This window comes from Diuraphis noxia, unplaced genomic scaffold, assembly GCF_037042655.1.
Source record: "Diuraphis noxia isolate RWA-SAM2 unplaced genomic scaffold, SU_Dnox_SAM2 contig0002, whole genome shotgun sequence".
Classification (NCBI taxonomy): Eukaryota; Metazoa; Arthropoda; class Insecta; order Hemiptera; family Aphididae; genus Diuraphis; species Diuraphis noxia.
Window position 1 is genome coordinate 70162648 of NW_028301712.1, and position 22439 is coordinate 70185086.

General features: G+C 30.0%; 2 protein-coding genes across 4 annotated transcripts in view; one reads left to right on the plus strand and one right to left on the minus strand.

The window, feature by feature from the left end:
• LOC107173074 (uncharacterized) overlaps positions 1–22439 on the minus strand; it is a 51754-nt gene that overhangs the window by 7729 nt on the left and 21586 nt on the right. The window lies entirely within an intron of this gene.
• LOC107173106 (uncharacterized) lies at positions 13159–22420 on the plus strand. Its single transcript, XM_015523492.2, has 5 exons — positions 13159–13509; positions 18194–18376; positions 19431–19623; positions 19759–19914; positions 21031–22420. Exons 1-5 carry the CDS (start codon positions 13443–13445, stop codon positions 21848–21850), a joined length of 1419 nt encoding a protein of 472 aa, XP_015378978.2. The 5' UTR covers positions 13159–13442; the 3' UTR covers positions 21851–22420.

Sequence of the window (22439 nt, forward strand, 5' to 3'; positions counted from 1 at the left end):
GTGCACTGTGCAGTTTATATAACATTTATAAGATTAATTTGCGGACTCCGCTATTTTAATATTCGCCAAATAATTGTTTATGTTGATTCCGTCGGATATTTTTTCATATTGATTCCGCTGACTGTTTATTAAACAATAACCGATAAAAAAATGTCAACATTGTCGACAATTTCGTCTAAAAAGAACAATATTTATTTAAATAATAACTCGTATTTTTAAATAGATTTACACTTATATTATAATTTAATATTTAAAATTGTAAGCTAGCACTTCAAAGTTACCAATGTTGCCTTTATACCATTAGTTATAGTCTTTCAAAGTCAAAGTATTAGTCCAGCAGTTCCCAACCCATGGGTCGCGAGCCATAGGTATAATATTAAATATTACATATATAGATAATATAATTAAGTTGTTTTTTAATAAACAATTGTTTTTTTTTAAATTTTTTTATTCCTAATAACTATATATAAATGTATATATGTATATAATATATATTATAATTTTATGAAAACGTATATGGGTAGGTCTCAAATATTTTTTTACAAAATTAGTGGTCCGCGAAACTAAAAAGGTTGGGAACTGCTAATATTACCTAATCTGTTTGTTATTTAATCTTATAGTTTATTAATATCTTGATCATTCTATTCTATTATAATTGTACCTTATTTTTGTTATATTTTGATAATCCGATAATGTCATATGCAAAATAAAAAAATAAATATTAAATATAGTAAAAAAATACAGTTAATTTCATGTAATTTAAATGTTTATCAATAATTGTCGTAAATAATAATATAAGTAAAATATATAGTGGTTAACGCCAGTTTTATACAAGAGAATCGAGAATCTATTGGTCATATATTTCATATAATATTCTACTTTAACTTATTTTGTTACTAATGATGCAAATTTTTAATCTACAAATATTCAGCGGATTGATAGTCGGCGCCCGGCGGAATCAATCAAAAAGTTTGGGGAAATCGATATGCGGCGCAATCAATAGATTTTTTTACAGATAAAAAGGTAATTTCGGTGCAATTGATATACGCTCCTTCAAAGAACGGACCACTCGCACAAGGTGTATTAATAGTATACAGAATGTGCCGAAGGGTTCATATCACCATAATAGTGTCTCAGTGGCAGATTATATTATTTTAATTACAAAATTAAGTTTTTACACGCAATAAGTGTACGAAAATTCTAATCGAAAGGCATAAGATACAATTTTTTTTTCTTTCAAAAATCTCCAAAAAATGTTTTTATGCAATTAATTTTTTAATTTTTTGTTATAGATACTCGTTTGATAATATTTTTTAAAACAGTTTAAAAAAAAAACAAAATATTATAATTGTGCGAAAATTGACCAAGTTAAAGCTGCAAATTACTAAGTTTTTGATATTCTACATAATATGAATAATAGTTACGACCTATCATGTAAGCAAAACACAAATCACACGATTTAATCAATCTCGATGCTTATATTATATACCACTTACAGAGAGCCGTTTGAGAATTAGATCTATCTACAAGACGCGCTGTCGGCTCAATGCACAGAAACACGCCTAAACAATAACGCTGTTTAGAGGACGCCTTACCATGCGTTACCATTGTGTGTACAAACTGGCTGCAAACGCGTTAATAACGATCAAAATCATCCGAAGAAAACTACCCAATCGCAGCCGACCTCGGAATAGTAGATATTTAATTACACGATGGAAATTGGAAGGTATTATTATTATTATTATTATTATTTCATCATTTTTCTAGTGACAGCGTCCACGTAGCGGCGCGGGCTTAAACGTTATAATATTATATACCACAATATATCTAGGTATATATTATAGTATTATTATAAATTATAATACACAACATCACTCGTCATCACTCACAGGTTGATTATTGCTGCCTGCAGTGTATAATATAATATAAATAAATTTTTTTTTTATAGAATATAATGGTCTCGTAGTTGACCGAGGGCCAATAATGCGGCGGGGCCCACGGTCTGAAATATTAAATTATGTCCGTGTCGATCGGACCGGGGAAATCTTAACGACCTCCCGGGGGGTTTATCGGGTTATCATGACTCATTATGGCTCAACACGCGGCGGCGGCGGCGGTGGTTTTGTTATAATTATTATTATTATTATTATTACCGTCTTCGATTTGTTACGGACGCGGAAAGCTCTGAACGCACAATCACTACCTATACGGAGGGTATTTTTATACATATTATTTTTTTTTTTTATCTCGTTACTTTAATCACACGGTAGACGCGGTAATGAATAACTCTATATCTAATATATATATATAAGGATAATACATGTATGATTTATTATAAACCTATGTGGCCGGACCTCGGGAATCGCGGGTGTGCAGTCAAAGTGCCTTGAACTCTCGCATCGTATAATATATCGCGAAATCCTCGAGGTGTAATGTTAATATTAAATAGTCGATCTGACGTCATAATAATAGCAAAACAATTGCTGCACATTTTTCACACAGACCGCGAACAACAATCATCAAAATAGAAGAAACACTGCTGTTACCGTTGCAGTTGCCTTATTCAATAAATAATAATACACGAGACCATAGAAAAAATCACTGCTATAGCAGTCCATATATTATATATATACTGTCCATCAACGTGTTAAAGTAATAATAATAATAATAATAACGATGATGCGATACGGACAAGGCGTTTATCATTAAATAAAATATTTATAAGTCGCACTCGTACGTGGAAAAATATGTACGCCGTGATGATTGTTTTCCGTTCACATATTATTTAAGTGTATATATATTATGCCTAGGTGCCTAGGTACATAATTAAAATCCTAGTGAATATTTTATTTTGCACTGCTGTTAACGATAGAATACGGTACCTATATACCTAAACATGCGCAAGTGACACGCATATTGTACGCTAGTGGTCTCAAAATAATTACTAACGGGCCATATATTATTTAAAATTTAAAGTTTTGCGGACAAAACAATTTTTATTTACTCATTTTAATAATCAAAAATTAAAACAAGGACAACAAATTTATATTTTCTTCTACTGATTATATAATTGTTATAATATACCCAACGGCCAACTGTATTTAATATTAGGTATTACAAATGTTTTTGTATAATATTGTATTATTTATTTTATTTTCATAATGTTCAAAACTGTTTAAGAAATAAATGTTTCTTGCGAGCTACATGGTTTGAGACCACTGTAGTTGTATGCATTTACAATATATAACTTAAAAGGACATAAGTACATTATATATAGTACTTCAAGTTATAGTATAAATAGGAGTTATATTATCTAAGTCGTCGTCTACGAGCCACCATTTTTTAGTGGTCATAATATTATTATTTTGAACTAAAACGAAAATAGGGCTATTTAGAGTGAATTATTAATAAAATAGTTATGTGAATATAATCTAATTAAGATTTTGATTTTATAGACATGTATTAACTCCTGAGTTGACAGTGTAAGTGAATTTATCTTCGTTGAGAGTATCCCTTGGTCGGGAATACAAGAGGTTGAGAGAGTCTATATAGTTAAGAGTTTTCTGAGGTTCTAGGAGCCGTCTTGGTGTAGAACGTGTATAGGTATTATAATAGATAGGCACATAATTCGTATTATTATAGTATTTTTAATAATGAAGTATTATTTCATTATGTATGACTAAAGATCATTTCGAATTAATTATTCATTAAATACTTGTATGATATATAATATTATAATATCAGTTAACATTTTGTTTGTTTTCGAGTTAGGATTACACATATTATCATATATTTTTTCGTTTGAGCATGAACTGTTAGACGTGCACAATATTATTATTATAGTTTAATTTGCAGAGGGCAGATAGTTGTTTGATAAAAGAATCACCCTGTATATATATATAAATGTGTGTACACCTACGCCGACGCGTTTCCATTGTTCTCGACGGATAAAATTGTAAGTGCATTTTAAACAGTCCGTTACAATGGACTCGTACGCGACCAAGGAGACGGAGTGCGTTTCCGGTAATCATTCATATCCTTAAACACACACATACACACACATACACACACATACTCAAACATGTGTGCACACACAAACGCCGGACGTTCCGCAGTTGTTGGTCCAGTGTCTCTCAAAACAGCCATTAAATACGGCACAACCATGTACAACCGAGGTGGCGAAAAAAAATATAGTATGATATACTGCAGAAAATGTGAAATGCGAAGCCCTGTGCACTTCCCCGAAACCGGGCTGTTTCCGGCGGTGAACAGAAATTTGCGGCAGTCGTCTGCACTGTGCAGCAGGACGCCAAATGACGCTATGCAGCCGTCAACCGTCCGCGTCCGACTAATTGCTCATTCATCGAATGCTCAGCAGAGTGTAATAACTCGCGCGCTGCGACCCGGTGGTGACGCGACGAGGCGCGTTTGTGTTATTAATGTAATAATTTATAATAATTATTATTATTGTGTTATCATTCCGGAGTCGTGTGCGTTATTTTATATTTTTCATAAAATACCCAATTCACGTTTGCCCGCGAGGATTTAATCCCGCGGCGTTCAATGATTGAGCTAAGACGACGGTTTGAGCAACCCCAAGGTTATGCGCGCACGGTGTATTTACAATATAATATCAATAATGGGAAAATCAAAAAAATCCTCATACATGATTATCATTATTAATATTATATAGATATTATTCTGATATTCATAACCACCGTCCGTAGTGGACGACTCGTGATTTGACTTATTCCGATAGATAAATACCTATATATGTACGATGGGAAGACAATATACAATGCATATCATGATAATAATATGTACACAAATGCATTTCCCTAGCCTATGTTATGTATGTAAATATTAACTTGAGACACACACGTTTTGATCCTACAATGACGAGTGTTTTAAAAATGCTAAACAAGTAGGTATGTACATGTTAGTCAACCCGTCGGGTGGACTTCCGTTGTAGGTATACCAAGTCAAACGTGAAAATTATAAAAGAAAAAACCCAAGATCAAATATCAAAGGGTAGTCTAGACGTTGTGAATTAATGACATTTAAATATATTATATTGTAGGGTACCAACATGAATATTAACTTACTATTTTAACTATTCGCTAGAAGAATACGTAATTATGTACGTTTAGTATAACGTGAAGTGTAGGTTAGGTTAGGTTACTCAAACATTTTTAGTTGAAAATTACATTTTACGTGTTAAAGAATCACATTGTATAAGGAATGAAAAATACAGTTTTTAAAAATAAATAAATTTGATAATAATCTTCAAATAATTATTATTTTAGATTTTGAGCACACTAATGAATGTTATGGTTTTTTGTTTTTTGTCACCTTTTGGAGCATAACAATTTCTTCTATCTTCAACTTTATATAGATCTCAAGCGCGGGTGGTAACTGGTTTCTAGTAGCAAATTGGAATTAGGCGGAACTATGAGGATCAAAAGTAAAAAATATTCTTCGCACTTTTCTAATGATTAATGAATCAGGGAAAAATAAAAAATAAATATGGAAAAATATGATATTTTCGTAATTCTCGATTTTGTTATTTTGTTCTAAATCGACTATCGAGACATTAGGAATTTGAAACTTATGTCTTATAGTTGTTTTCTAAATCACGAACTAACGAATTTAGTATGCATGATTCTTTATAAGTGTTACAATTGACATACCTAGTAAAATAAAAATTCAAATTCAAAGTTTCCTTAAATTGCATATTTTCAACTTCAGTAACTTTTCCGGTTGTGAAGTGAATCTAGTTGGTGCATTGGGAAGGTCAAATTTTGAAAGATCCCAGTATTATTCAACAGCACCGGCAAAAACAGAAAAAATTAAGGAAAAACAGGAATTTTTAGAAAATCGGTTTTAGATATTGGTGTAACTCTATAGAAAATTACCGTAGACCAATGAAGTTTTCACTGAATGTTTATACTGGTATTTTATATAGTTGATTGAATTTTTAAAATTTTCCAAATTTTTTAAAGTTATTTATAGAAATTTTCAATTTTCAATCTCTTTAGTTTTTTTTTTTTAGAAATGACAATACAATTTTATTCGTTGGGTAAAAAAGTTTTAAAATTTAATACAATGCTTCTAATATATTTTCATAATGATAGTTAAAAAATATAAAAAATACAGTCACAATTTTTTTTTAATAAGAATTGAAAATTCAAATTTTGAACAAATACGTAAAAATCATGAATATCATAAAAATTCACAATTTATTTTGAGTTAAAAATTCATACAAAATTATATTTTTAATCTAAGATTTGAAAATTCAAGTCAAGATTCTTCATGAATTTGTCCACTTTTATCAAATAAAAAATGTCTTCATAGACTTTCTATCTTATGACTTTATGAGCATTTGAATTATAACATGCCTATAACCTCAGTGGCGCCGAACCCTATATTAAGGTCGGGCCATGGCCCAACATATTTTGAAAATTTAAGATAGGACCGCTTCATATTGACCATTTTCCTCTCCACGGTATGCCATTTTTTCTGATATTAAGATGTTGGGACTCTTGAAATATTTTTTGCCCTACTAGATTTTTAGGACTTCGGCGCCACTGTATAACCTTGTACCGACATTCTAATTTTATTGTTATTCAAAAACGAATAATTCTAGAAATTTTTAATTTATACCATATGTTTATTTTATCAATTCTTATACTTGATAAAATGTTCAAAATATTTCAAAAATGTTGAAGTGTTTTATAGACGTTTGAAATTTTCCGTTTTTTAGTTTTTTATTCCATTAATGTCAATAAAATTGTATTCATTAAAATACTTGAAAATTTAATACAAGGTTCCCCATGAGTTAATATAAATTATAGATGGTACTATATAGACCCTCTTGGCAGGGGGGGGAGCTAAAAAATATTTTAACTATATATTACATTAGACAAAATTTTTAAGCTAGTAATACCTACTATTAAAAAAAATATTTTTTTTTATTTGTAACTGAAATATTTATTATTAAAAAAATATTATGAATTTGTTGTATACCTACATATCTTATTATCTTATAGCTCCATGCGTCGTTCAGCTGGCCTCAATGTTTAAAATGTTTCTATAACTTCATTAAGGTCTACATTATATTATACTAGTCCCTGTTCTATGAACATAGTCAAAAGGTTATCTTTACATATTTACATACTACACTTTACAGACTTTACAAAACCATCTTACCATTTCGCCCGTCTACAATGTAGCTAGAATATTGAATACAGGCGATTCAACTTAAATGTCCAAAACCTTTGCGTTAGATAGTATATCAGGAAACTCTAGAAAAGGGTTAAAACGGCGGTGGTGTCGAGACCTATTAATTTAGAAAATATAAATCTAATATAACCGTGATATTATGTCATTGTAAATCCATATTATGCTGTATATGAGTAAATAACTGACAAAGAAGTGCCTTTCATGTGAGGTTTTTTTAATCCGTTTTTATTCAAGCCATACATTTTTTCATATATTTTACTTATTGTCCTAATAAACAAAAACTGATAGTAAATTATATTGTAAAAATAAAAATGATAAAAAAATAACTTCAAAATAATGTTTATCGGAATATTCTATTCCGATAAGATCGTAATCTATGTGTAAAGTTCGCTTGCACTTGTTTCTCATTTCGAATGTATGATGGTAATCTCCGGATAGCTGTTAGGGTAAAATCCTATTTATATATTAATAAATATATATATTTTATATATTCATGATATTTCGGTGACTTTTTACTTACCTTAATACTGTTATTTAAATCGGTACAAACGAGTATGATTTGATTCTGAATTTTGACTTTAAATCAATTTCACACAGTCAATGGTTTTACTTTCAAGTAAATTTTAAATATATTTTTACTAATTCCAATTAACATGCACCATCATATCTTATATTGATCTCGTCGTTTTTTTACCAACTGTTATTATATGTATTCTTAAAAAACTATTATTTTAAAAATTCTGTTTTACTGCAAATCTGAATGTAAGTAAAATTCCGATTTGGTTTATTCAAACTGATAGTGGGAAAATACAAATAAAAATGTAGATTTTACTAAATCAAAACACTTTTTACAACACTTTCAGTCTTTCAAAAATTCAAATAATATTCATATAATATGTAATATTTAAAATATATTCAATTATTAAGTATCCTATTCACGCCGTTCAATGTTTCTTATACTTATGAACTAAATATATAAATATTAAAAAAGTATTGCTAAAACCTAAGCCTATGAACATAAAATAGTATGTTTTAAGTCCCGAATCTATGGAAAAAATGTAAAATAAAATGGGAACAAGATATTGATTAAATATTTAATATTGAAAGCCCGTGTTTTATAGTTTTTTTAAAACTTTATTCATTTTTTACAATTGTCGGAAGTTCAAATGTCAAGAAAATATTAACATCGGGACAAAATAATAACAACTTTGAACACTTGTAACACAGTTAAGCTAAAATAATATGCGAGATATTTATCGAAATAAATTATTTGTAAAGCAATCGTTCATACTTAAAATTACTAGGCAATACTCAGATTACTATAATACGATTATAGGTACCTTTACGATATAAACGAGATGGATAGAATCGCGTGAGTCACACGTATAAATATATAGTCTTGAAACACAAATGGTGCAATACAATATTATATAGCGAGTCATATTATTATTACAACGATAAAACGGAAATAGATTGATATTTTTTTTTATATATAATTTTATATATTATATATTTTTCGTATCAATTCGCTCGTTAGCGTTTCCGTTATATTATTATTAATAGTATCATAAACTAGCCGATATGCGCACAAATTATACAAATAAAGAGTCATCGATCGACAATCACACGCTGTACATGTATAATCAACTAGCGCGCAATACACCTGCTGGTAGCACCGTTAAAGTGATGGTTATTATTTTCTTCGAGATGGTTAAATTGCGCTTAATAGCAAAATATAACTGCTGATGATAATTATTGACATAGAATCCGAGTTTATCGCTTGTCGAAGCGAGAGGGATCATGTAGTGGTTAGATTTGAGGTGTTTGAGGCGTTTTAGCCCACCTCCATCCGTACAATTTTGAATGTTTTTTTTTTTTATAGTCTAATTAGATAATTTAGAAAGAATGATTATATTATCTAAGGTTATTTTGTGTCTTGCGGTTAATATTTTGAAGGTACAATATTTTACTATCCATTCTGTAGAAAAATTTCTTCTAAAAAACCGTGGCTTTTTTATAGGGGCGGCATTAGATTTTTACATAACCCATCTTCTGTTAATGAAAAATAATATAAATTAGTTTTTTTTTTATCAATATTAAACATCGAATCAGATATTACAAAAGGTTTAGACTATGATGATATAATCAATAAGTTTAGTTCCTTTAAAGCTCGAAAAAAAAAAATGTGAATTTTAAATATTTATTGTTTTGTAATTATAGTTGATAATAACTAAACCTATTTTATATTAAATATGTAAATGTGACTAATTTATAAAGATAACATAATGTTTAAAATTTTAAATCTGCTTTTTTTCTTCTAACTTCTGTTCTAAAAAGGATAACGATAACGGGTTGTCACCGGAAAGTAAGCTCAAATGCGCTCGGTAGGTTGAAAAAGTCAAAAAAAAATTTTTGGTGGGGGGGAGGGCGGAAAAACATTGGCACCCGGGCGCCAAATTTCTGAATACGTCTCTGAGTCTGCCTATTATAAACTTATTGTAAAGGGTCCAATTAAAACGATTTAAGAACACGACAGTATTCACCACTGAACCTAGTTATTAGGTGTGACAATCGTGGTCTATCTATATACTTACTACTGCATATACTTTACGAACATGTGCGTTTGGCAGATGATACCGCAGATCTTCCAGTGGACCGTTAAATACACTGCGGTTAATAGACCCATTATCACCTATTATACGGCTGTAATATTGTATACAGTTATTGCTTATATTATTTTATTACGTTTTTGGCCGTGTTCACAGCACGAGCGGGAACGGCTGGACACATTCGTGAGAATGAGGAAAACGCATAACGCGAAGCTGTCGGTTGGATGGCGGGGAAAGAGGGAAGAGCGAAAAAAATCGCTGGACACGAAATACGTCGAAAAGGTCGCCGAACCGGCGGCGGTGGATGGCCGCTCGTGGACGCACACGAGGCAGTATAATATTAGGTATTATATACCTAGATATACACACACACGTATGTATAATACATCTTATACATATAGAAGAGTAATTTATACCCGCACGATGATGTAACGCGACGATGCTAATTACCCGGCTATATATGTATCCGTGTGTGTTTAAAACAATGCGCACTTATCTCTCTCTAAGAACTGTACACAGGTGTATATACGCTCCAGTACACATAGGTAATATGTATGTAATACGTGTGTGTGTGTGTGTGTGTGTAGTGTGTACCATATGCACGCACACGCGTTCGGTGGGTATCGCAGTCACTGGGATGGTTATCCTACAGGTCGTATGCACACACACACATATTAAAATAATATAGAAACTTGTTAAAAAAAATAAAAATAAATGTTAGTACATACAACTGCTCACATTATTACAATACGTAGGGTGCAATGAAAAAAATATAAACAAATAAATACCGGTCCATTGTGAGCCGAGCGTGTGGTTTTCTTCATTTATTTATTTATTATTATTTTTTTTGCTAAGCGTTCTCAGTACCTATTATTTTCTCATACTATAGGGTAATTATATATTATGCATAAGTAATTCGATTGATGAGTATCGTGACCTTTGGCCTTTGCGTTCCGCGCCACATGACTTATTTTGTATTAATAATTGGATACGATTAATATTATTAATGATCTCATGATCAAAAAACAAAAAATTTCTAATATTTCATTGAAATGTTGAACGGGTTCCTGTTAATTTAACAATTTCGTAATTAAATATTATTTAAATTTGTTGAGTTATTTGGGTGAACAGTGATTTTCACGCTTTATCATTTCGATAATTTGATGTGTGAAAACTTACCATACACTGTTAATATCAATAATAATTAACACGAGCATAAACGAAAATAATTTATTTATACTGAAATGGATTGGCTCAAAATTGAATAGGTCCTATTATTATAAGCCACTAGTTTACTATGTAATATGATGTATTTTCGTTTGATTTCCACATATTATAGCTTAAAAAAATAATATTCAAAACAGATAAAACAACAATATGACACGTCGAATAATTAATTTAGTTTGACATATTGTGTTTCACCAATTAATAATTGTATGTGCTTTACAATCAAAACTGTATAGTAGTGTAAGTGTAGTGTAAAGCTTATAGTACCTATACATTAGAGGTTATATCAATTATACCTATACCGATTCTTGTTTGCGCCATTTGTTATTTTAGTAATGATTTACAATGGTAGGAGATAAAAAATCCTAAACGTAAAAACTAATTAAATATTATATTTCGTCTGATTTAGTTGTTACAATGTGAACAAACAAATGGTTCAAACAAATTGAATCTCTATACACAACTGGTGCTCGTTTCATTCTCAGTTTAATTTTTCCATAAACGTAAAGTCAGGATTTTTTCACCTCGCATATACCTATATATATATATATATATATATATATATAATATAATTTATTGTATAAGTTATATATTATAGTATACGAGTGGACAGAAATATAACGTTTCCCACGTCACGTTTGGCTATATAATTATTATAGAAAACATTCAATGAATATTGATGTTTGACAGTAATTGTTTAAAGAAAAAAAAATTACCGAAACCAAAAACGACGAAACGACTCTATGGCTTTGACTAAACCAATAATGGAATGAGACGACAATATTAATATGACTAAGGTATTTCATATTTAAAAAAGGGGTGCAAGTTTCTTTAACTGTGTACATAAAAATAGTATAAATTCCGTAAAACCAATAAAACAGACTAGATCGTAAAACACTCACAACATGGAAGTAAAACCAAATCCTTCTTAAGAATTTTTTTCCAGTGTTAATAATATCGTGTTTAACAGTTAAAAATTAAAATAAATATACATCGATAAAAATGAATTCATAATATACTTGATTGATATTTAAAAAACTGTAAAAGTAAAAGATATGAAAGCGAAAACAAATGTTTAGATCTTTTTTAATATGCAACGATTTTCGAAAATTGTCTTTAAAGGAATACCGTGGATAATGGTATAGAGTTTAGTGTACATCATATATGGCTATATGATATACAAGAAGAGGTATATAAATGATAATAATGATTCGTATATCGAGTGCAATGTTCGAGTTTGTGAAACACTGCAGTAGTGGCTTAAACTTTTTTCCTATATAGTTCACATTTTATTTTATTTTTACATTAACCCCGTCCTAAATATTTTTTTACTGCCCTTCAAACAGTGAATTAATTGGTTTTTAGTGGTTATTTAATAATGGTTAAATTACTTTTAAAAATTGTTCAAACTACCTCTTTCGGCCGAATATCTAGGACACTCACAAACTAAATTTTTGTTAATCACGTGATTCAAATATATACTTTGCCATAGTGACCCGCGAAAGGCACGTTATTGAAATAAAAAAACCCACGTATATATTCGGTTCAGCGATGTGGTGACTTTGACGATGGTCATCGTGAACGAAATAAATCACATTTTTCGAAACGACTGACCATTTATTATAAATTATTATAATACATTTCAAAAAGAAAAGAGAACCCTCGAACAAAAATGGAGACCCCGTGTAGAGCGAAGTATAGCGCCCCTGAGGTCTACCGCCCACGCAGAATACCACAGCGGCGCGTGTAAAGCGATGGTTTTCTTCATTTTTTTTTTCCACCCGACTATTATATTATGATATGAGTAGGTATTTGTATGTCATGAGGGTTTGGCCGGAATGAACAATAGGCGAGACAATCATCATCACACTGTAGGGCTGTGCCGAGCGGCGTCAGTTTGGGGCATTGCGCTTACACCACACACATCCAAACACAAAAATATACATATTTTACAAACTCCAAGGAATACTTACGCACGTACACACACACACATAAACACGCCCAAACACTCAACTGACTTAAGTTCACACGGGGTGGAGGAGGGGGTAACGTCCACACACGCACGCGGGCGTGTGTCTTCAAGCGCAGTTAACCGTCGCACACTATCGTATAAACACACAAGCGCACACTTCTTCTCGACCACACCACTCACGGACGACGACCGTGTATATAGTATTATATTTTATTGTATAACACGCGGCTGCAGTGTTCGTCTGCTCGTATAAGCGCGTAATACTGTCGTACGCACTCCCAGAGGAAGTAAACATTATTATTATATAATATTTTCGACCAAAAGAAGACAAAAATAATATAATATAGTAACTGTTCCAAAGACAGACACACCAGCTATACTGCAAAATCGTCATGATCGCCACTGGTACAACGCGGGTCGCTTTGACCGTGGTCACAGTATTCGCATGGTTTGCGGCAGGTCAGTATATTCTCTTATATTATTATAATTGTAGTTATAATGTAATAATATTAAATGTTATCGCATATTCTGGTACTCGATGTTTATTGATAAGTTAATTTTATTGTTGCGCTTTTTGCGCAACCCCCAAATGACAGTTCCGGAGCTACTCTGTAGTTATATTTTTGTCACACAATACTATCGGGTGATATAGCAGTATCGTGACCTGTGGGTACAAACTTCATAGATCAATTATAGGTATTTATAAACCTATCATTTTTTAGTATACATTTGGTCCGAGTAGTCTCACGCTAAAGAGGTACGATTTTTTACTGGTGAAAGACATTTTTATTTTTTATCTAAAAAATAATATTTACAATCTTTGCTACAAGGCATAATAAGCAAATTTGAACACATTCGTCATACATAAAAAAATTTTACAACCTGAACACATGAGGAGAGAGGCTATCTAGTGATAGAGTCCAACGTGATTTTATTTATTTATTAATCATTATTTTAACATAAATCAAATTAAAATTAAGTGGTTTGAACCATGAATCATTTAATAAATCACAACACCATTATCTATTTATATATATGGCGTGGGGGATTACAAGGAAGTGAGTTGGAAGCAAGTTCAGCGATTAAAAGGTTAAAGTAATTTAGAGTGAAATTTGTTATAATGTTTTGTAGCTAATTAATTTACTGTTTCTATTTTGAAGTCATTTCGACAGAAATTTTACCACACAATATAATTTTCAGCATTATATCAATATGTATGAAGGAATAGGAGTTTATGTAAATCATAAATAATATTATATTAGTCTTAAATATTAAGTAAGCAAATTCTAAATCTCGTATAAATACAAATTGGTTCGAATCCAACCAAGCAATCCTAATCATGGGATTATAATAAATTACTGTTAGACTATAACCATGTACTCATCCATTTTGATTTGTTTTTTCTAAATAACAAATATTTAATTGATAAATCTCTTAATTTTTCCTATATTATTATTGTATTACTCATCATTTTTAAATTTATATTTGTGCTGAAGACTTTAATGGTGGGTATTTTTTTAATTATCCGTCGATTAAATTCAAAGTTTAATAACGTTTTTTTATTATTTAAAATTAATTTTATACAACAATGATAAATATAAAATCTAGTATCAACTATAATAATATGTATTTTGAAACACCAATAACCCCGATAGTTGAGGAGTATTTGTTAAATAATAATAATAATAAAAAAACAACTAGTATCTAATTATAATAATGTTTGTCTAGTTTTAAATATTTTATAGCGCATTGTTGGTGTACAGGTGCAATGTAAATACCATAAACAAGATATATAGTTTAGTGTAAACTCTTGAATATTCTGTTTCGTTTTGAACTTCTAACATTTTAAATACGTACACCATATAACCTCGCTGAAGGTTATGTTAAAAACTAAAAATATAACGCTACACTGTTCTATAGGACTTCCTCTTTAATATGTTTACACGAAAATATGACTTCTTGAAAACGGAAGCCACATGAATACACAATAGTTTATACAGAGTGCACTAAAATTATGTATACATAGTTTTTGAATTTTATAGTATATACATTTTATTCCGGAGTTTTATGAAAAAAATACTGATGAGTGAACATTGTCAATGCATCGAGTTATTAAATTATATTTTATATGATTTTATGTTAGAATAAAAAGTATTTGTTTAAGATTAAAGTTGGGTAATTTTGAGCTCCCTTTATATGTGCATACTGTTGGTTGTTAAGCCGTTAGGGTCATTTTAACATCATTATAACGTATATTATGCAGAAACAAAAAAAAAACCACAATCCTATATGCAGACATGTAATATATGACGACGGGGTATGAAGTAAAAGTCAAAGGAGCGAATCGCGCGTGATGGGTGACTAATTTTTTGTTTCTTTTATTATTATTTTTAATGGATGTATCGTCGTTAAGAATTAATTCACATCCAGCAATAGTTATAACAACAACAATAATAATGCTTTAATTAAATAATAGCACTAGCTTCGTGTAATTCATGTGTTGTGGAAAACGTTAGGCACTGGAGACAATGCTGCGAGGGCTCGTGACCTTCAGAGAATATAACGTTTAGAACCATTACAATTGTTTGTATCCATCTAAGTCTCAGTACAAAAAAAATCTTCAAAATGTTTATTATTTTTGAAAAGTTCATAAGTACACCGCATAAGAAAATAATAACGTTCCCGAAATGTTTTAATGGCCTATTCGAAATGCGTACAACAGTATTCAAAATATGACGGGTTATAGAAATTATAAATACAGTAATAATATAATCGTCTTCAATAGGGTTTATATTTTTATGAGGCCATTACAACACCTTAGTATCAAAACGAATAAAAAGGTAATTAACCAAACCGGGTTTTATTTTTGGAATAATTATTTGTACCTATTCGATTATGAATACAATAGCCAAAAAACTATTTTTTAAATAATCATTTTTCATCTCGTCCAGTGGTCTGTCATATTATAATCATAATTTTTTTAAAGAATACTCGTGTAAAAAAAAAAACAAATTAAAATATAGTAGGTATAATAATTTAGTTTGGTCTGAATGAAATAATAAATGGTATACTGCATATTATAATGATACCTGTTGGGCAGGCTTTTTAAAATTTAATTCTGCCACAGATGTAATAATACAACTGTATTGTATTCATTTTTTTATTATTATTAATGATACAAGTATGATATTGTATTTAAGACTTCGTGGTCAAATTAAACAACATAATATCCTTAGGGCACATGCAGTGGAATTCCATCCATCTCTTATCGAATACATAAATATGTTATCTTATTATTAAAACAATTAAATAGCAAGTAATTATTCCTTTGTGAATATTTTATTTTGTTCAGGTTTTTTTTATAACTTTAAGGGACTAGCGAAATATTGGAAATTGAAACTTTTTACAATATTGTAATTCGTTCATTTTCGGCTTATGAAATAACACCTAAATTTATTGTTTCTGGTTTTCGTAAATATATCAAATATAATGCGAGTTTTAGTAACTGATTAGTTATTATTAATGTGTCACAGTTACGTTATTATTACTAAAAGTGATGTATCCAATAAGTATATACCTAATGTAAATATACATACAAACATTTGATTGCATGAATATGAAATTAAAATAATAAATAATTTCTCCTTAACATTAGTAATGATAACTTATTAGTAATATTAACTAATATAAATAAAATGTTATTTTAATTTCTCATAAAATACGTAGGTAACATCTATTGCAATATTTAGATAACAATTTCGAATCAATACAATTATTAATAATGACAACTTTAGAAATTCTATATGATAAATATTTTTAGTTTTAAAATGATTCAAAGTTATGACTCTTGAAATTAATAAAAATTATTGAAATGTATTGGTGGATATACATACAATAGTTTTGTTATAAATAATTAATAATTATTCTATATATTTTTACAAATTGGTTTTAAATATTTCTGGAAATAAAAGTATTTCCTAAAATAAAGAATCATTTAAAATATAGATCAAATACATTACGCATATAATATTGTATTTTTTATATAATTTTAACAAGTAGTTTTTTTTTTAAATTTATTAAACTATCAAGCCAATTAATTGTTAGCTTTGTTTAAAATTTTTTCTATATTATTATAAATGTATAAAATATTATCAACATAGAAAAAAAAATAGTAAGACGTATAAGTTAAAAAATAAGTTTATTAAATTAGCAGTGGAAATAGGTATGGCTATAAAATTGAACAATCTATTCATATATTAACCATTAATATATATTTTTTATAATTCTAGCATATAACTTATTAAATATTATTGGTGATTTGGACGTGAAGAATAATAGGGTTTGCAAATGCAAGTAATAAACTGTTTTATGACAAGGACCGACAAACAGTCTGGTGAAGTTTTTATTTTGCAGATGTAAAAAAAATAATAATTTTTCCCTAACAACAAGCTATGTATAATACTTTTTGTTCGTTAGTCTGAAGAAGACAAAACGCGATTTGCCCTTCGTAAGGATTAATATAGTCGGACATTGGCCAAGGACGTACTGGGACTAAAAGCAATTACGGACAAAATAAAATACAAATAAAAAACACGATGAACTATTAGTTAAAAACAAAACCACATCAGGTGTCAAAAATATGTTTTTTTGCGTTATAATAATTTCACTGTAGAGACCTTATCTTATACCTCTTTATTTAATATCATAATTATTATTTATTAGATAATTTCATGGTTAAATATTATAATTTATAGAAATTAAAAATTGAAATGATTTGGATGTAAACATTCAGGTTAGAGAAATGAAAAATAAGCATGTATTAATTTTTAAAAATATTATCAATCAAAATTAAAATCTCATATTTCTATTAAGCATCTAATTAGACGATATGATTATATTAAAATAAGAAGAAATTTAAAAAATTTAATAAATAAACTGTATTACATTATAATATGAAAAAAGTTCAAAATCATTAATTCTTAAATCATTGGCATTAGCTTAGTTGTTAATTAATATTATAATTAACTGTAGGAATATATGTAATAATACATAGGTACATACAATAATAATTGTATGTTCAAAATATAAGCAAAAATTATATTTTATAAAAATTGATTTTTTTAGTGATTAATTTTATGTTTAGGTCAAAGGATTACAACTATACAGTTAGATGGAACTCAGTACTACATCAGCAGGATGAATCCATATTCAGGGGAATTAAATTACTTTTTGGCATATGAATATTGCAGATCAATTGGATTGCAATTGGCTTCATTTGAAACGTTGGAAAAAACAAACTCTATATCGGATTTCTTAAAAAATGCTGGTAAGAATGAATATTTTTATTAAAAGATTATTGAGAAACATTATAATTTGGGTCAGTATAAAATTAAATAACCAAGTTCATACGCTGTGTAAATATATATCAGGCTTCTATATACAAATAACATATCTAACTGTGTACAAACGACCAATAGTTAGTAAACATTCGATTCTAAAACTAAAATCCGAGGACAATTTGAGGTTAATGAATTTTAAGCAATAATATCAAAAATATTTTCAAAATAAATTTATGAAAAGTTGTATAAATAAAGAATTAATGTTAAATTGTTTTGTTTTAATTCATAACAAATGTATTTACCTAATTAATATTTAGCAAATGAGTTATGACGAATTGAGATAGCTTGAAACTTTTTTAAGGAAACCATCGAACAATTTGAACTATATGAGACTAGATATCAATTTTAATTTACAGAATGAAAACATTGGTATAAAATGAGGATAGGTACCAACATATAATGTAACCGTGTGGGTAATGCTTTTTTGTCCAGAGTATGAAATCAGAAACACTAAAACGTAAAATAATATATTCATTATTCATTTGGTATTCAAACTTATTTTACATGGTATAGGTAATATGTTCTTTTGGTTTTGTACATTATAGCATTATCCTTGTATTAATATTATGTTATACATTTAGACAAAACTTAAAATGAATGGATTTTATTTTAATTTGGAGAAATTTTTTGTAAGAATATGTGACATGTATAGAAACATGAAGTTTACAATCGTTAAAATTAAATTAATAAACTACGAACGCACAAAAAATATTTTTACATTAACAATAACGTAATATCATTATGATGTACCTAATATAAAACTATACACACTGTATCGCAAACTATAGTTTAAAAATGAATCATATAAATGAAAATTAAATTTCACTCGTTACCTACCTATACTCCGAATGAAACTCTATGGTAAACAAGAGACAATGACAATCGCGTGTGAAAAAAATAAACGAGTGAATGAAACATCAAAATATAGAAACTGTCCGATGAATTAGTAAAAACAAGGTTTTTTATTGTTATTATTTTAAGGTTACAACAAATTCGACTATTGGACATCTGGAAACCGCTTGGGCACCGATATGCTTATCTGGATGTCTACAGGTCTGCCGTTCAACACGACCTTTAGCCAAATGAAACGTCCAAACCCGGACAACAACGGTCTGGACAACGAAGACTTAAAAATGAACGCTAGGCCGGAACTGCCCATTGCTAGGAAAAAGAGGTACGATATCGTGGTCAAGTTAAATTAATATATTCATACCGGTTGCCACCAGCGATATGCTGAAATATGTTACAAAAATACTGATGTGACAATAATACACAAATTATAATGAATACCGTTTTGCGCTATTTTTAGGGGCGAAAGTGGTTCCAGGGACGGATGCGTCGCAATCAAAGCGCCCAACATGGACTGGGTAACGACTGACTGTACTGACCTGAAAGACTTCATTTGCGAACAGACCAGATGTTATTATTACAACTACGGGTCGATTCCGGTGTCCTCCAGCCAGGGGTAAGCTACAGGTGAGAATTATTAGACGAAACTTGATCGAAATGTATTTCTAATATACGTGTATAAATCCTCGACAAATTCCGAATTCGTTATCGCACCAATACAGAATATAATATAATATTCGAAGGCTCTTCGTATTTTTCCCTATAATTCCTGATTATAATATGAACGTTTTTATAAACATATGTGTATGTAGGTATATGGTACAAGAGGTACAAGGTACATACAAAATATGTAGTATTATGTTTTTTTATGAAGGTTTGGTGAATTCGTTTGTGGTTATCATTTTGTAAATAAAATATTTTATATGATTATTGAATTTTTATTGAATTTTACGTTTTTTGTTTTATGAATTCAAGTATGACCTCAATACCATATAGTGACAGGCTAGTATATTCGTAAAGATACATAACTCTAATTATAAAAGCTTTCTCATAAAAGCTTTCATGAGATCCGGAAATATTATTTTTTCAAACAAGTTTTACTAACTACGTTACTTTGTTTTTCCATAATAAAATATATACCCAATAAGATAAATATGCTCTAGTTTATTTTATTAATAGAAAAAAAATAATTATTGAATGTGATTAAAAGAATACTTTGATAACTTATCATATCTTATTTAGGCCTGCATGAAATATTTAAATTTATATTCAATATGTTGTATACATATATTATACAACTTAATTTAGCAATAAATTAATTTAAGGTATAAGGTGCGTAATGTCAATGTTACATTATTCCAAAGCCATCTAAACCGTAAATATACCGGTAGTCTACGTAGTAGATAATTGATTCAGAGGAACACGTATGAATTTCCAAATAAAAAGGCGACGATAATATATTATTATATTTTAAATTTTTAGAGCTTTTAATATTTAATCAAGAAGTCGGAATTTAATATTTTAATTCATCTCAGATTCAGGCCATATATGGTTTTAAATTATAATAAAAATCGTCGCCACTGACATTCAATATTCGTTTTTGAGCCCCGCTTTCAAGTTAGGATTTAACGTCACTAAAATTGTCGACATAAAACCGTGCATTTACGGTATATTCACATAGTTCAAGTGCTAACAAATGCCCGTTAAAATATTGTATATTTTTATTTTTCAGTTTCGGTTATAAACAAAAAGCTACGGCAATCCCTATTCACTCAAACATATCTTTGGAGAAAAACACTCCAACAACTACTACTACCACCACTACTACCATCAATCCCACCACAACTACTACTATCGCATCAACCACTTCCACCATCACTACTACTACCACTACTACACCAGCTTCGCCCACTGGTATGCTCACGACCCCCGCTGTTGCGGCTGCAGAGGGTTACGCTGTCGCCGACATCCACCGGAAGTCGGGGGATGACGACGGCAGCGATAACGACGCTCCTAGGGCGGCGGAAACGGAACCAGAACTGACGGTCGCCACGACACCCGGTTTGATGGCCGACGATTCACCGTCCACAAGCACGGCTGAACCGCTGCAAAGTGGATATCAAGAATCGCAGACAGACGAACAACAGTCGACCAGCGAACCGCGAGCGGACGAACGGCCGTCAACCGACGAACGAGCGGACAGTCAGTATTATACCACCGAACTTCCGACGCTCATCCAGATGCACAACCAACAACAGGAGCACGACCAACAACTGCACAGGTCTCGTCAACGAGATGAGGTGCAACAGCGCGGCAAACAAGAAACAGTTCGTCGAGATCAACAGCAGCAGCACAACGACGCGTACGCTTTCGAATCGCTGGAAAAGGCTTTTGCAACTGCAGTGCCGCACAAGATCCGATCTACCAAGGACTTGGAACAGCCTAAGGACGCCGCGACAACTGCCGGGGATCTACAGTTACCGTGGTCGTGGGCCAAAGACATAATGTTACAAAAACCCGTGTTGAAAAAGTCATCGCAAGAAGTCGCTTAGTTCCACAACAATCGACGTGTCTTACGTTTAAAATGTCTTGTTAATTTGAAGAAAATATATATATTTTTTTTTAAACAATAATTACGTACGACATATTGAAATTAAAAATCAACCACAAAAATAAACTTCGTACAAACGTTGCTCTCTTCCGCGTTTCCTCCTACACTTCATTATTATCTGAGGTAAATTGCACTATACGATATTATGTAATTTAATTTAGTCATGTATAATTATTAAAATCTGTTCTCAGCGCTTAATTCTGTAGAGTAATGGTGGTAAATTTAATTTCATGTGATTACCTACCTATACATTTTTATAATTTTATTTAGAAAAGTAATGAAAATAATGAACAAATCACATCGGTATAATATAAAAGAAAATAATAAGTAAAAAGACAGATCTTTTTTTTTCTTATTTTTTTTACTTATTATATTCTTTTGCGTCTATCGATTATTATTTTATTTTGTATATATTAAGTTTTATAGATTCTCTTTTAGACTTACTATAAATGTACTTTAATATTTAATGGTAATCATTTTGAATAAATCAAGTGATTAAAAATAAAAATAATTGTATTTTTGTATACTTA